Here is a 15,827-nt window from a genome sequence, read left to right as displayed (position 1 = left end):
TCCATTTCTTGGTTTTGCTTCTTTTTTGGTACATTTTGTGAGGGCAAAGAGAACATTTTTTTTTACTCTCAAAGTTATTTTGTTATTTTGCTAGTCATCAAAAACTGCATTCTGCAGTAAACAAAGTACCAGTGGTGTACTTAATACCAGAGGTGTGGACTCGAGTCACATGACTTGGACTCGAGTCAGACTCGAGTCATAAATTTGATGACTTTAAACTCGACTTGACAAAATGTAAAAAGACTTGCAACTCCACTTAGATTTTACATCGATGACTTTGTGACTTCACTTGGACTTGAGCCTTTTGACTTGACATGACTTGCCACTTTCCCCAAAACCCAAAGATTAAAAAGTTATTCAGGAGCGCTCCGTAACTTCCATTGTGTACGCGTGTGGCTGTCAGCGCATGTGTGCTGCCTGTAGGTACAACAGCCAATCAAATTACATCCACGTTATTTTCGTCCCCCAGCATTCATCCAATCAAATTGCAGGAAAACCAACAAAGAAGAGCTCTCAAACAACGCGCCAGTGAGGAAAAATTATCCCAAAAATAGTTTTGTTCTGGTATTAAAACCTTGACTTAATCAACAAAAAACGAGTTACAGTATGCAAAGCATATTTTTCGAAGATTACAGACGGAGATGCAACAACTTCCAACTTCATTCGACATTTGAATTTGCACAAAGAAGGGTAAGTTTTGAACGTAAGTTAACGTTTATTGGCTAAGTAACGTAACTTTTATTTGCTGTGTGGTTGTATCAGTGAGACTGTAAACTCACTTATAACTATAGACATCTTATAACTGACGCTGCATGGACCGCTACTGCCTACTGGCGCTGACGAGATGCGGGGCCGCCATCTTGGAGTGGTGATCCGCTCCACTCAGTGCAATTCATTTGGCAGGAGCAATGAACTGTCAGCGCATTTAATTTGTTTTACCTCACTGAATACCACTGATTTTCACGCGCTTTTTGGCATACGTGTAGTTATGGTAAAGGACACATGTTTTGTCGTGTTTTATTATTCATAGTTTGCTTAACAGTAAGAGAATATTCTTATATGCTATAAGTGACCAGATGTCCGAGATCAAAACTGGGAATATAATCCCAGAGAAGGGGGAAAAAAACGGTCAGCTATTTTTAAATTGAAGAATCAATATGATTTGGTTATATATACATGCATATATCCTACATAAACAATGTATGAATACATTAGATATCTATATATCTTAGGGACCTATAGACTGTGTATCTCTGTTGCTGCAGCAGCAGAGAGTTTATTCTGTCTTGACACTTTGTATTGATATTTTGTATTACATTCTTCCCTTACATGATTATGTTTACAGTGATTGTTTTATATATATTTTTTATGTATGTTGCTTTGGATAAAAGTGTCTGCCAAATACTTAAACATATATAAACACCTGAAAGTCTTTATATCAGCTAAAACCACCAATCTGTTTCACTGGATTCAGAATAAAACCAAATTATGTTTTACCCAACAATGCTAGTATTTGAATATTGTTACTTGAAGATTAATTCCTGGTTACAATTATACTGTTAAGAAAGTATTGTCTTATACTTTGCCTAAAAAAATAATGCATTATAATCAGTAGCGGCTGGTGAATTTTGTTTTAGTTGGGGCTGAAAGTTTGTAAACCAAACCCCTGTAGGTGCGTCATCCTCCCCCAGAAGATTTGTTTGTGATTTTCACATACAAATATTGAAAATCTTTGCTTCTTCTCAACTCTGTGGTAATATTATTTTCACAAAAGACAACCAATTATACGTTAATGTTAAATCTTACTTGTGAAAAGTAATCCCCCGATTCCTATTTTCAACAGTCTGCTCATTTAAGCAGAAAAACACTGAACACCAGCATCTTTGTTTTCTACTTGTCAACTGTCAGTTTAGGCTGCTGGCCGACTCCTCATCACCACTTCAAGATGGCGGCCAAATTGCTTGCGTCACAGCGGCCAACGCTGCTTCTACTTATAAGATGTCTATGGTTATAACGTCATTGCAAACACGACCATCTGTTGCGTCCACTGCAGTTTGCTACCTTGATCATACTTTTTGTCAAGTGATTTTTTTTTAAACAGGATTGCATGAGGTACCTACTCATAACGTTACGTTAGTGAATGTATCACACACAGTAACATAGCTTTAAATGGCGGTCAGCAGCACCGCGTATTTTAGCCACCTACAAAAAGACAAACATAGTCAAATAAAGGTCAGTTAAAAGTATACTATATTAAAAATATGTGTACATATTGCATAGGGCCCTGACATCTAAAAAGTACAACTCTTTTCATTGTTATATTCATGTATTTGTTATGTTTTTCATGTGTATGCACACATAAACACACATACAGTATGAGATGAGATCAATAGAACAGGATAGAAACTGCTGTGGAACTAGTTACAATGCAAAATGCCATGGAAATACAATGTTAACACTTTTGTGCAAATAAGTACAGTTGCACTTGTTTTGTGTTTATTGTGTTTATTCTGTAAAGGAATGAGTTAAATGTTTAAAATGACTGGTTAATAGTGCTACTATGAAGTGCAATGTCAGCACTATTTTTTTCCCCTGCAATTTCAAATACACTTGTTTTTCAACGAATGCATTTGAGGGGTTCAGCGTTTTAAAAGCATACACAAACTGTGTAAATATATTAGTCTGTGGTTAAAAGGACTTGAAATGACTCAAAACTCAAAATGCAGGACTTGGGACTTAACTTGGACTTTTCAGTTTTGGCTTTGGACTTGACTCGGGACTTGCCTGTCTTTTCTCTGGACTTGACTCGAGACTTAAGGGCAAAGACTTGAGGCTTACTTGTGACTTGCAAAACAATGACTCGGTCCCACCTCTGCTGAATACTACAAAACTTTTACTTCAAGTTAATATTTACTAAACAACACTTTCAAATGGTAAATGATTATTTGTATTTTTTAATTACCTCTATACATTAGTGCTTCTCACCAGTGCGTTGGAAAACGGCAAGCTGTGACCCAGATTCGTTCTACGGACCTTTTTTAATGAGAAACTGGAAACATGTGACATACCATACTGTAACTGTCTGCATGTTCAAAACAGACCAGTACCATAACCATAACCATAAATACTGATGCACCTTAGGAGGAGCTGCTCCAATTTCGTTGTTCTTTGAACCTGTTCATTGCAATAATGACAATAAAACTCTATTCTATTCTATTCTAAATACTGATGTGTTCTTGTGTTTTTTTTCTACCTTTTTTGTGGAGTAGTTGTATCTACACTGCTACCATATAATTTCACCATGATGGGATAAGTAAAGTCTATTCTATCCTATTCTATTTTCATGTCGACAACCCCTTACGCCAACATGAGTCACCCATTCTGAGGGATGATGACCTAAAGGGGAATTGAACTTTTTTTTGAACATTTCTTTCACAATCCTTATGCGAGACTAGCACAAATATGTTTTTTATTTGTATTATTTTTGCATGCTGAATCTTACATAAACTTTAGCAAATGTCAGCTAACAATGGAGGTAATCGAGTGTTTGATCATCAAGTGCCAATTGAGATGGACAGGACATATTATCCACATGGAAGACAACAGTATTCCAAAGATGCTAATATTGACAGGTGAAACAGGGCATCACAGTCAGGGAAGACCTCTCAAGAGGTACAAAGACACTCTGAAGGCAAATCATAAGAAATGTAACTTTACTGTGAACTGTTGGGAACAGCCCACGACAGAAGTCTTTGGAAGCACAAGTGTGCACAAGGCAATAAGGATTTTGAAACCAACCGAGCAATCAACATTCAGTCAAAGAAAGAGAGACAGAGACAGAGTTGCACTTTGGGTTCCTTCCCTTGTAGCAGCTGTGGTCGATTGTGTGCATCGCAAATTGGTCTTGACTCTCACATGAGGACCCACCTCGGCAAATTACATGTCTGCCTACTCATCTGTCGCATCGACAGGATATTCCATTTCTAATAATAATTGCCTATATTATGAACATTACAAATGCTTCAGACAGGGATGGGGGGTGTATAATAACCTAATAGATTGTTATGGTAAAAACAGGTTAAGCTTTAGCAGTGTGCTTTGTTTCTACCCAGTATTGTTAATAATTGCTTGTTGAAACATGATGTATGTATATGTGCCTTTGTATGTTTGTATATGTGCATGTGTATGTACAGTATGTATGTTTGTACACTGGCTGTGTTTATGGATGTACGTATTGTGTGTGTGGATGTCTCGATTTGTGGATGTATGCGCGTATGAATGTATGTATACGTACGTACGTGTGTGTGTGAGTAACCCTAGGGTATTTTAAAATGTATGCAAACACCTCATTTCTATGTACAATATAGTCTGAATCAAAAGCGTGGTAATTGTACTATAGTGCTATATAGTTAGTATTTAGGTATACCTAGTACGTAATATCCCTTTCGCCTGAAAGAGTGGCAGCATATCACAGTAGCTCCTTTGAATTCTTTCATTTTACTTTATTTTTAGTATTATTTTTTAACTTTTCTTGCTTTTTTTATCACTTATCTTTGCCATTAATCACTAATTATGGTTCTTGGGCGCTTTTGTGTGTTTTCGTTACTATTATTTTTATTTTCGGGCCGTTTTGTGTTTGGCTTTGATGAGCGGAGCAGCAGGCCTTTTTTTTTTACACACGCGAGAAGCTGTTTGCGCTCTCTTTGCCAGCGCTATGGGGATCGCGGCTGGACCTTCCCGTGGAACTAAAAAGTGCAGGGGATGCCGTGTTAAGGAGTGTTTGTATGCCGGACATTGAACTTCTGGCTGTTGGAATTCGACCATATTATTTGCCAAGGGACTTTACTTCTGTAATCTTCATCGGAGTATATGTCCCTCCTTCTGCTGATGAGGCTGCAGCTTGCGACCCCATTCATGCCGCTGTTGCTAAGCAACAGACCAAACATCCCGATGCCCTCATTCTCATTTCGGGTGACTTTAATCATGTTTCTTTGGACTCTACTTTACACACTTTCCATCAATATAAGAACTGCAACACGGGAAAATTAAACTCCGGACCTACTGTATACTAATTCAAAAGATGCATACAGTGCCACTGCCCTGCCCCCCCTGGGACGGTCTGACCACAATCTGGTGCTTTTAACACCTCATTTTGTTCCTGCTGCGAGGAGGCAGCCCGTCTCAACAAAATCTGAGCATAGGAGAAACCAGGGAGCTGGCAGGACTGCTTTGAGACCACTGACTGGGAAGTACTCTGTAAGCCTCACGGGACAGACATTGACAGCATTCCAGACTGCATCACAGACTACATCAATTTCTTTGAGGACTCCATCATCCCTACAAAAATTGTCCATTGTTACCCAAATAACACGCCCTGGATCACCAGCCAGCTAAAGGTGCTGCTGAATAAAAAAGAAGCTAGCCTTCAGATCTGGTGATCAGGACGGGTTGAGAAGGATTCAATGGCAGCTTCAAAGTTCAGCTGCAAGAAGGGAAAGATGATTACAGAAGGAAGCTAGAGGCTAAACTCCAGCAGAACAACACTTGTGATGTGTGGAAGGGCATGGAAACCATCACAGGCTTCAACAATCCTGCCCACCCACTCCACCAGACAATTGAGGGACAGCGGAGTTCATACTCCAACAGGCATCTTCAGCCTCGTTCCCACAGTGTTCAATTCAAGAACTCCTTCATTCTGCACGCCATCCAGCTTTATAATCACTCGCCATACAGCAATAGATGATATCTGTCTATTACCTGACACCTGTCACATATACAGCTGTCACATATACTGTAATATTCCATCCATCCATCCATCCATCATCTTCCGCTTATCCGAGGTCGGGTCGCGGGGGCAACAGCCTAAGCAGGGAAACCCAGACTTCCCTCTCCCCAGCCACTTCGTCTAGCTCTTCCCGGGGGATCCCGAGGCGTTCCCAGGCCGGCCGGGAGACATAGTCTTCCCAACGTGTCCTGGGTCTTCCCCGTGGCCTCCTACCGGTTGGACGTGGCCTAAACACCTCCCTAGGGAGGCGTTCGGGTGGCATCCTGACCAGATGCCCGAACCACCTCATCTGGCTCCTCTCGATGTGAAGGAGCAGCGGCTTTACTTTGAGTTCCTCCCGGATGGTAGAGCTTCTCACCCTATCTCTAAGGGAGAGCCCCGCCACACGGCGGAGGAAACTCATTTCGGCCGCTTGTACCCGTGATCTTATCCTTTCGGTCATGACCCAAAGCTCATGACCATAGGTGAGGATGGGAACGTAGATCGACCGGTAAATTGAGAGCTTTGCCTTCCGGCTCAGCTCCTTCTTCACCACAACGAATCGGTACAACGTCCGCATTACTGAAGACGCCGCACCGATCCGCCTGTCGATCTCACGATCCACTCTTCCCTCACTCGTGAACAAGATACTGTAATATTGTGCATGGTAATTGTTATATACTGTATATATGATATTGACACAATATATTATTATATATCTGTATATATAATATACTGTACATATATTATGTAAAGATTATGTACATATGTTATATTTTACACCGCTATATTTAGTCTATTTATACCTGCATTGTTCTTTCCATCCTTACACTTTCCATCATCGTAACTGAGCTACTGTGTGGAACAAATTCCCTTGTGGATCATCAAAGTTTGTCGAAGTCTATGTCTAAGTTTAAGTATTTACTTTAGTCACCATAATGTTGTGAACGCATCTTTAGGTAGCTGCAATTTTACTGGTCAGTCAGAGGCAATGTGGACTGGTGGTTCGGGTAGTGGTTGGGCTGTTTTAGATCAAGCAATAGCTAGCTTGATCAATAGATCAATAGTTTATTAATAGTGTAATCTTAATAGATACACTAAAACATACTGTATCTCTACAGAATAAATAATAACTACAATTACAATTACAATTAATTGCAAATTTCAACACCATTCTCATTAGATACAGGAAGCATGGCTCACGTTTGCTGGTACCTCTCGATTGGGAGGTAGAGACAGGAAAAACCATACACGACGCTTCAGAGGCTGGCAGAGCAACTCTGTGGTGCCAGGTAAGGGACTTAAACTCACAACTACATCAATGCACAAAAAACATACACATATATTTTCTCAATAGAAAAGGACCATTAACACACAGTTTGACTTGACCTGGAAGCATCCATCCATCCATGTCCTACCGCTTGTCCCTTTCGGGGTCGCGGGGGGTGCTTGAGCCTATCTCAATTGCATACATTGTATTAAATTGTTTATTGAACTCTATACGAACAAACTTTTACAAACGGACACGGAGTCACACACACACACACACACACACACACACACACACACACACACACACACACACACACACACACACGCACACACACACGCACACACACGCCCACGCACACACACATACACTCAAATACGCTGTATAAAGACAGTTTTCGAGGCAGTGTGAAAGTCATACTGCTTTAAATGTGAGCGTGTTTATTGCAACAAAGTTTGTCTAAGTCTAACATCCAGTTTAAATTACAGTATGTCATTCTTCTTTTCAAATTTACTGGTAAGATTTAAGTACATTTTTTAGTCAATTTGCACAACTTCATAGTCAGAGGCATTACAATTTTGACACTGTACAGTTGAATAGACATTCATTGTCTTATTAACTAATTACAATTATAAATTTGTATTTGCGGCGATATTCAATTATTGTATTTGGTTATCATATATAATTTTTTTTTTTTACCTGGACTTGTATTCCTTTAATTTAGGTCGAAGATCCCCTGCACAACCATAATATCCTTTACCAAATGGTGGCAAAACATGATTATTCTGCTCAGGGCCCAGAGGATTTAGAGTTTAGTGAAGGGGATACCATTGACATTCTGTGTGAAGGTAAGTTGAAGCAAGTCAACATTAGTTTTGCATCATTACATGGACACAAATATTAAAACACGTCTTTTGCACCCACAACAACTGAAAATAGAAAAAGTATATTCCGTCCCCTTTTTGCTGTTACAACAGCTTCCACTCTTTTTCTGTGTGGTTTGTTTCTGTTGAAATATTCATCAGGAGAAGTTAGACAAAGATGTTGGATTTTCCAAAAGTGTTTTGACAGCCAAGTAAATATGGTGAATACCAAGCTTATTGATTGTAATTTTAACTGCTTTTAAATGCCCTGAGTTCCTCGAAAAGCAACTTATAAAATAAATGTATGTATTATTATTATTAATATGATTATATTTTTTATTATTAACAACATTGAGGAAATAATTTTTTCCGTCCCTGATGCTCAGTGAGTCAGTCTTCGTTCAGTTTTGGTGAATCTGTTTATTGTCAACTTCCACAAACACACAATAGTTACGCACAGCGATGCCGATCAGAGAGCAATGTTCATGTGGCTTTGTTATTTATTGTCTCTTTCACATTTATCCGTCTGGTATTTTGACTTTTGTTTATCTTGTGTCAACAATACACAAAACAATAGGAATGAGAATGTGTGGTATCTAGGGCTGGGTATCGCTTAAACTTTTTTGATACCAGTACCAATACCATTACCCTTAAAACGATACTGATACCAACTGAGTACTTCATTAATCATGTGAAAAGAATGCAATGGGTTGCATAATTGTCACCACACCGCTCCATTCAAGATTTTTACGCACATGCATTTTGAAAATGCTCAATATTTATTAAATAACTGTACAAAAATGTACAACAAAGTATTATTTCGGCTGTTTAATTAGCGAGCAAGCTAAGTTAGCGATAGTTTACATGCCCAAAACGATCTACTTGACAATACATGTTTTAACACACAAAGGATGGGTGCTGTTAACATAGTAACCATTTATATATTGCCTAATGTTCTCGACAGTTGAGCAGTGTCCTGTTGAGATGACGACGACGATGTTGTAGAAGCCGGCTTTTTAAACACAGTACAGTTCTCCAACCTTAAGTGTGCTCGGTGCTTGATGAGGTGTTTAATCATATTGCTAGTATTCCCTGTTTTCCCCGAAATAATCTTGCCGCATTGTGAGCATTTATTTGTACCTGGCGCCACAGGCGTCTAGTACAACCATACCTTTGGACCGTTTTCCTGCCGGCATCTTGAAATAATGACCAGCCAATTCTGCACTGTTTCAAACCGCTTTACCGCCGTACAAATTATTGTTGTTGCGGTGATGGACCAATCACATGGCGCATTGAATTGAAGAACGCTTGCAAAACCATTGGAAAATACTTTTTTCCTTGATCTGGGTGCAAAAAGAAGCACTTGCAGGTATCGTTTGACAGACGCAGTTTTGATACTACTTAGTATCAGGTTGTTTCGGTCGATACCTGAAAGGTATCGAGTACCGATACCCAGCCCTTGTGGTATCTTAAAAAGCACATTGACTACCTTCAAATTAAATGTGAGTTAAACTATCAGCTAGCACATTTGAAATCAAATAAATCATTGCTACACATACAACACACTTTATAGAAATCTAATTTACGTATCAAAATAACTAATTAGCAAACGATAACAGATCATTGTCAGCAAAAATATTTACAAAAGTACATTCACATCTATAGCTCATAAATCTTGACACAGGCTGTCCCAGTTTTCAATGCTTAACTTAGTTCAGTTCAGTTCAGTTCAGTTTATTTCGAACATGCATACAATACAATGTATTGCATCATACAGTTCCAGTTCTTTATTACAGCACGTTCGAGCAGAGCTTATTCAATCCTACCCATTTTCATACCATAGCAATTTTATCCAATTTCCTTGTTCTCTGTAACAGAACAGTAAACAAATAAATAATAAATATATAATATACCATAGTAAGCAAACAAATATTAAATACATTAGTAATCTTTGTGTCAAGAAAAAAAAGGGTTCAAAATGTTAATCATAGTTCTTGTTCTGTGTACTTTGTGAACACTTGTAGTTTGAACAGTCTCTTAAACTGAATCATATAACTTATGAATGACTTACAGCTGCATGTTAATACAGTGAAACCATCGTTCACCATCTGTGAATCAGTCATAGTCGAGTCTATGTTCAGTGTTGATGAGTCAGTGAGGCATACTTGCCAACCCTCCCGGATTTTACGGGAGACGTTCGAAATTCAGCGCCTCTCCCGAAAACCTCCTGGGACAAATTTTCACCCGAAAATCTCCCGAAATTCAGATGGAGATGGAGGCCACGCCCACTCCGGCTCCATGAGAACCTGACTCAATGTTGTGACCCTCTTAAACAGGACAATACCTCCATCTACTGTACATAGAAAATAGAATTTCTGTTCTCAAGCCCACAGTAAAGAGACGTAACTTCATCACGTTGCCTGGTTATTGACTCCAGCCCAATATATTACACCTTCGACGAGCAAAATGAAGAAATACGCTTGCAAGTTCAAGAACGATTGGAAACAAGAATTTTAGTTTATCCAGGGGAGTTCGAAGGGGAAGGGGTATGTTGCCTATAAATTTTGTAGAATAGACTTCTTCATTGAACACGGTGAACGGATATACTCAGCCATGAATGGTCAGTCAGCAAAGCACAAAGCCTCCGCAACGCAGAACAAAGGTTATTCAAATAGCGAAAAGTAAGTGTTGTTGTTTTTTAGTAACAAGCAAGCACAGAACAGTTAGTAGAACAACTGTGTTTTTATTACTGTGTATTTGATGGGTTATTTTATTTATACATATAATAAAAATAAACATATATAGCTAGAATTCACTTAAAGTCAAGTATTTCATACATTTACAAGTATATACATATATATATATATATATATATATATGAAATACTCGAGTTGGTGAATTATACGCCACCCCTCTTAACCACGCCCCCCACCCCAACCACGCCCCTGATCACGCCTCCGCCCCACCCCCGACTACGCCCCCCACCTCCCGAAATCGGAGGTCTCAAGGTTGGCAAGTATGCAGTGAGGTGCATCTTAAATGGCTTCATAAATAAAGTTGGTATGGTATGGTACCTGTGACTAAGTGAGTCTTTTTCAAGCATGTCAAGCAAATGGAAAGGAAAATTGATTTGGGGCAAGAAACATCTGTTGCTGTTTCCATGGGGCTATCATTTTTATACAAATGAAGTTAAAGTAACAGTTGCATAAGTAATTAAACATTTTCTGGTTTCTTTTTTTTAATTCAGCTCCTGTTAAAGGGATCAGTCATTGACAATGTTAATTGCAACGAGAACCTGTGAGTCCCAATTCAGTAAAACTGTGCAGATTTTGTTTAACTAATTCATGACTCGCCCATCACAACACCAAATAAAAATATTTTGATTCGGATTTCCTAAAAAGAGGTTTGTCTTAATATTCTTGTCCATGTAGTGTACAGTACATCCTCTTTACCATTGCTTTTTATTAATGCCTCTCTCTCTTTCACTTTTTTAATAGTTAACGAAGAATGGCTCGAGGGACACTGTGCAGGAAAAGTAGGCATCTTCCCCAGCTGCTTTGCCATGAGAGAGAATGACACCTTGATGCAGATGTCTGAGTTCTAGTGAGATGAGCTAGATTTATTGAAGAGGTTTTTCATGGGAACCAAGTTAAAAGTGACTACTGTAGACATTACAGAAGCCATCATTGATTTGTTTTGGTAACTTTGAGAGGAACCATGACCACAGGAATCTAAGTGGTGTTCATTAATACTGAAGCAATGTATTATTTTTTGATGCTAACTATAGATTTGGCTATCATATACATACACTTCATGAAATGAGTATATATATATATTTTTTCCATCATATATCTGCATGCTAACTAATAGATTTAATTATTTAAGTATATCATAGAAATCTGAACCTTTACAGCAGTCTTGTGTCTTGTAACAACCGCTAAGGAGGACAGCAGTTTTTTTCCTTGCCACATGTAAGAGCTCCAGAACACTCTTTTATCTGTTGGAAATGTTGGCATCTACAAACCCAAAACCAGTTAAGTTGGCACATTGTGTAAATCGTAACTAAAAACAGAATACAATGATTTGCAAATCTTTTTCAACATATATTCAATTGAATACACTGCAAAGACAAGATACTTAACGTTTGAACTGGAAAACTTTATTTTTTGCAAATATTAGCTAATTTGGAATTTGATGCCGGCAACATGTTTAAAAAAAGTTAACACAATTGGCAAAAAAAGACTGAAAAAGTTGAGGAATGCTCATTAAACACTTATTTGGAACACCTCACAGGTAAACAGGCTAATTGGGAACAGGTAGGTGCCTTGATTGGGTATAAAAGCAGCTTTCATGAAATTCTCAGTCATTCACAAACAAAGATGGGGCGAGGGTCACCACTTTGTGAACAAGTGCGTGAGCAAATTGTCCAACAGTTAAAGAACAACATTTCTCAATGAGCTATTGCAAGGAATTTATGGATTTCGTCATCTACAGTCCGTAATACCATCAAGAGGTTCAGAGAATCTGGAGAAATCACTGCACGTAAGTAGCAAAGCCGAAAACCATTATTGAATGCCCTTGACCTTTGATCCTCCAGGCGGTACTGCATCAAACACCGACATCAGTGTGTAAAGAATATCCCCACATGGGCTCAGGATCACTTCAGAAAACCACTGTCAGTAACTACATTTTGTCGCTACATCTGTAAGTGCAAGTTAAAACTATACTATGCAAAGCAAAAGCCATTCATCAACAACACCCAGAAACGCTGTCGGCTTCGCTGGGCCCGAGCTCATTTAAGATGGACTAATGCAAAGTGGAAAAGTGGAAAAGTGTTCTGTGGTCTGAAGAGTCCACATTTCAAATTGTTTTTGGAAACTGGCCGTCGTGTCCTCCGGACCAAAGAGGAAAATAACCATCCGGACTGTTATAGTCGGATGGAGTTGTATACCTTTCAGTTACAACTGAAAGGTACATAATGGTTTTGGAGCAACATATGTTGCCTTCCAATCAACATCTTTTCCATGGATGCAACTGCTTATTTCAGCAAGAAAATGCCAAGCCACATTCTGCGCGTGTTACAACAGCGTGGCTTTGCAGTAAAAGAGTGCGGGTACTAGACTGGCCTGCCTGTAGTCTAGACCTGTCTCCCATTGAAAATGTGTGGCACTTTATGAAGTGTAAAATACGATGATGGAGACCCCGGACTGTTGAACAACTTAAGCTGTACATCAAGAAAGAATAGGAAAGAACTCCACCTGAAAGCTTCAAAAATTGGTCTCCTCAGTTCCCGATTTACACAATGTGCTAACTTCACTGGTATCAGTAACTGTTAGTGATGCTATGCATGTTGCATATCATCAATCTTCTTAGATGAGAAACCCACACAGCTCAATGAGATAAAATGACCAAAGTAGCCCACTTATGTTTCAAAAGACTACACATAGCTTGGCCAACGATCAAATTGGAACTTGTGCATGTAAGATGTGAGTCACAGAGAAGTGTAAAAAGTGTGACAATCAACTATGACAGTAATTTGATTAATGTGAGTGCATTAATTAATATTTAAATGTAAATAGTGAGTTGATCTGTGTTGATTTCATCATTCTTAATGATTCATATTTTTCAAATTAGAATAAAGTGTAGTTTTGCTTATGGTCATCTATGCAGTAGACACATGCATATCATGTCATTTTTGTCACGATACTGGTCTAAAAATGTTCCCAAAATCGTTTTTTTGGTATTTTAGTTGTGTCAATGAACCAGATCATTGAAATGCAACATTTTTGATTCAATAAAGGGTTTGTATGTTATCTATAACCAACATTATGTATTATCCTAACTGACCTTGTTAGTTATATTTAGTCATTGAAGCATACTTTTGTAGTTATTTCTCAATATTTCTACACTATTACTCAGTTATGGGAACAGGGCAAAATGTATATTTTTAACATGAAATTGCAAGTTCATTTTATCATCTATTATTATGCGTAGAGATTTGAGCTATTTGTCATTGTTTATGTCAGAGCAAGGCAGAACACGGCCTGTTAGCTTTTAAATTAGGCCTGCTGGACGTTGCCAAATTCTTTTTTAAAACATTTTTCATCGAAAATGATAAAGGTTATTGTTTACAGTCCTCATGAAGAATATGATGCGAAGTGCCGTTTTCAAATTACCGTAAGCCTTAAACTACAGGAAGTATTCAAGTGGTTGGAGTCTGTGCTGTTTACTGTGATAATGGTTGTTAAAGTTATCATAGGCACTATGTCACAGCAGCTCCAGGCGGACAAGGCACAACGCAAAGTGAGTGGGGATTGTTTACAGAACAGCCAACTTGAGTAAGACACATAAGTGTCAGGGACAGAAGCAGATTTCTACAACAACGTTCTGTTCTGCAGAAACGCGATATTATATTGGTAATGTGGTTGTTTTTTTATATTTGTGTTTCGTCGTGTTTGTTCGTTGCATTTTGCTTTATTGTAAAAAGATTGATCAAAGAGGCGGTCAGAGAAGTAGACGTGGAGCAACGTTGCTTTGTTCTTAATATTCATTGTTTTATCGTTCATAGTTGTGGATCCCACTGGGTGTTTTATTGATTAAAACGACTAAAATATAATTCCGTTTTTTGAGGTGGTCTGTCTGTTTATTGCATACATTATTGTTATTGTTTTTGTATTTGTGTGATCAGCTTTTATTCTTTTCCATGGTATTTTAGGACATTTGAAGTCTGAAGTTGAAGACTAAGCGGATTGTGGGACACTTTTTGCAGCTAAAATATTAGGTAAACAAAAACAATCATTTAAGAATAAAAGGGGTGAATACAGTCCCAATCATCAGTCAGTCAGTGTGGAACATTTAGATGGGATTCATTTTTATGGTATAATTTTTTGAGACAACAAGTAATTTGGAATATTTTCTTCCAGATTTGGTCCATTTTTAACAAGGTATCTTTTTTTTTTTTTTATTCCAACTACTCTGTTTATTTGCAGTGTCTGTTGATATCCCCACATATTATGGTGTGGATATGGTTATTGTTTACTGTCGTTTTGGAGAAAGGGGACCACCTGGTTTTGGTAAATAGAGGCATATCATTGTGGGCATGTGATAAAGTATGGCCATTATATTTGCTATCACATGTAGACTAGATTAGTTCTCACAAGATACAATCTTGTAAATTTTCCCTTGTTATGCAAAGTGACAGTCACATCCATGGGAAGGGACCACATGTTTAAGTTAACGCCAACAGTTAGTTAAATATTGACCTAAAACTCAGGGGTAGGGACACTTACACAAACAAACATCGCCTTACATGGTCAGGATGTATGCAATTTGCTTAGCACACACCCAAAGACATGAGATGACCTCATTGGGGAAGATAAACTGATGATAAACTGGTAGTTTGGCTTCTTCAAGGAAGGGGAGACACATATGTTGGCTAGACCAGTAATGTACAATGACGCTCGTTTGACAATAAAGCAACTTTTGTTCGAAGATGAGTCAGCGGCGTCTTCTTTGATCCTTCTCACCACAAGGATGAGAAGATCAGCAATGTACATCAGTTAATAATGTAATTTGAGTAAAAATAAAGCAGTAATGAACTCAGCTTGCATTCTTCGTCATTGCGATTTGTGGTAGTGCAATTATGTTATTAAGTTCATAAACAATCTTCCATCCAGTCTTACTAAGGGGGAAATTCGTGGAAGGTGTCTTATTATTTTTCCAAGATGGTGCTGCTGTAGTGGCTGCTGTAGGCAGGAGCTCTGTGCTCTTGTGTCATCCTTTTGTGTTTCCCTCTTGTTTTCCATGTGGTATTATATTTTTTTAGCATTTTGGTCCGGGACCCTTTGGGACTGTGTGACAAGGGGTGACACTTTCGTGACCTCTGTGGTGCTTTTTTTGTGGACTTCTGGATCTGCCTCCCAGGAGCCTT

The 15,827-nt window shown here is 38.5% G+C and overlaps 1 protein-coding gene across 2 annotated transcripts in view; it reads left to right on the top strand.

Annotated features, from left to right (window-relative positions):
• LOC133556342 (NADPH oxidase activator 1-like) overlaps nucleotides 1-15,388 on the top strand; it is a 96,101-nt gene extending 80,713 nt beyond the window's left edge. For both annotated transcript variants that reach the window (XM_061906170.1, XM_061906169.1), the window contains exons 14-16: nucleotides 6,948-7,056; nucleotides 7,759-7,882; nucleotides 11,395-15,388. In XM_061906170.1, the coding sequence (XP_061762154.1) occupies nucleotides 6,948-7,056; nucleotides 7,759-7,882; nucleotides 11,395-11,501 (340 nt within the window). In that variant the 3' untranslated portion in view covers nucleotides 11,502-15,388. The remainder of the gene's footprint in view (nucleotides 1-6,947; nucleotides 7,057-7,758; nucleotides 7,883-11,394) is intronic.
• Nucleotides 15,389-15,827: the final 439 nt, after the last annotated feature.

The sequence above is a fragment of the Nerophis ophidion genome, linkage group LG07 (genome assembly GCF_033978795.1).
Source record: "Nerophis ophidion isolate RoL-2023_Sa linkage group LG07, RoL_Noph_v1.0, whole genome shotgun sequence".
Lineage (NCBI taxonomy): Eukaryota > Metazoa > Chordata > Actinopteri > Syngnathiformes > Syngnathidae > Nerophis > Nerophis ophidion.
Note: the sequence above shows the minus strand (reverse complement) of the source record. Positions and strands in the feature narration are given on the sequence as shown.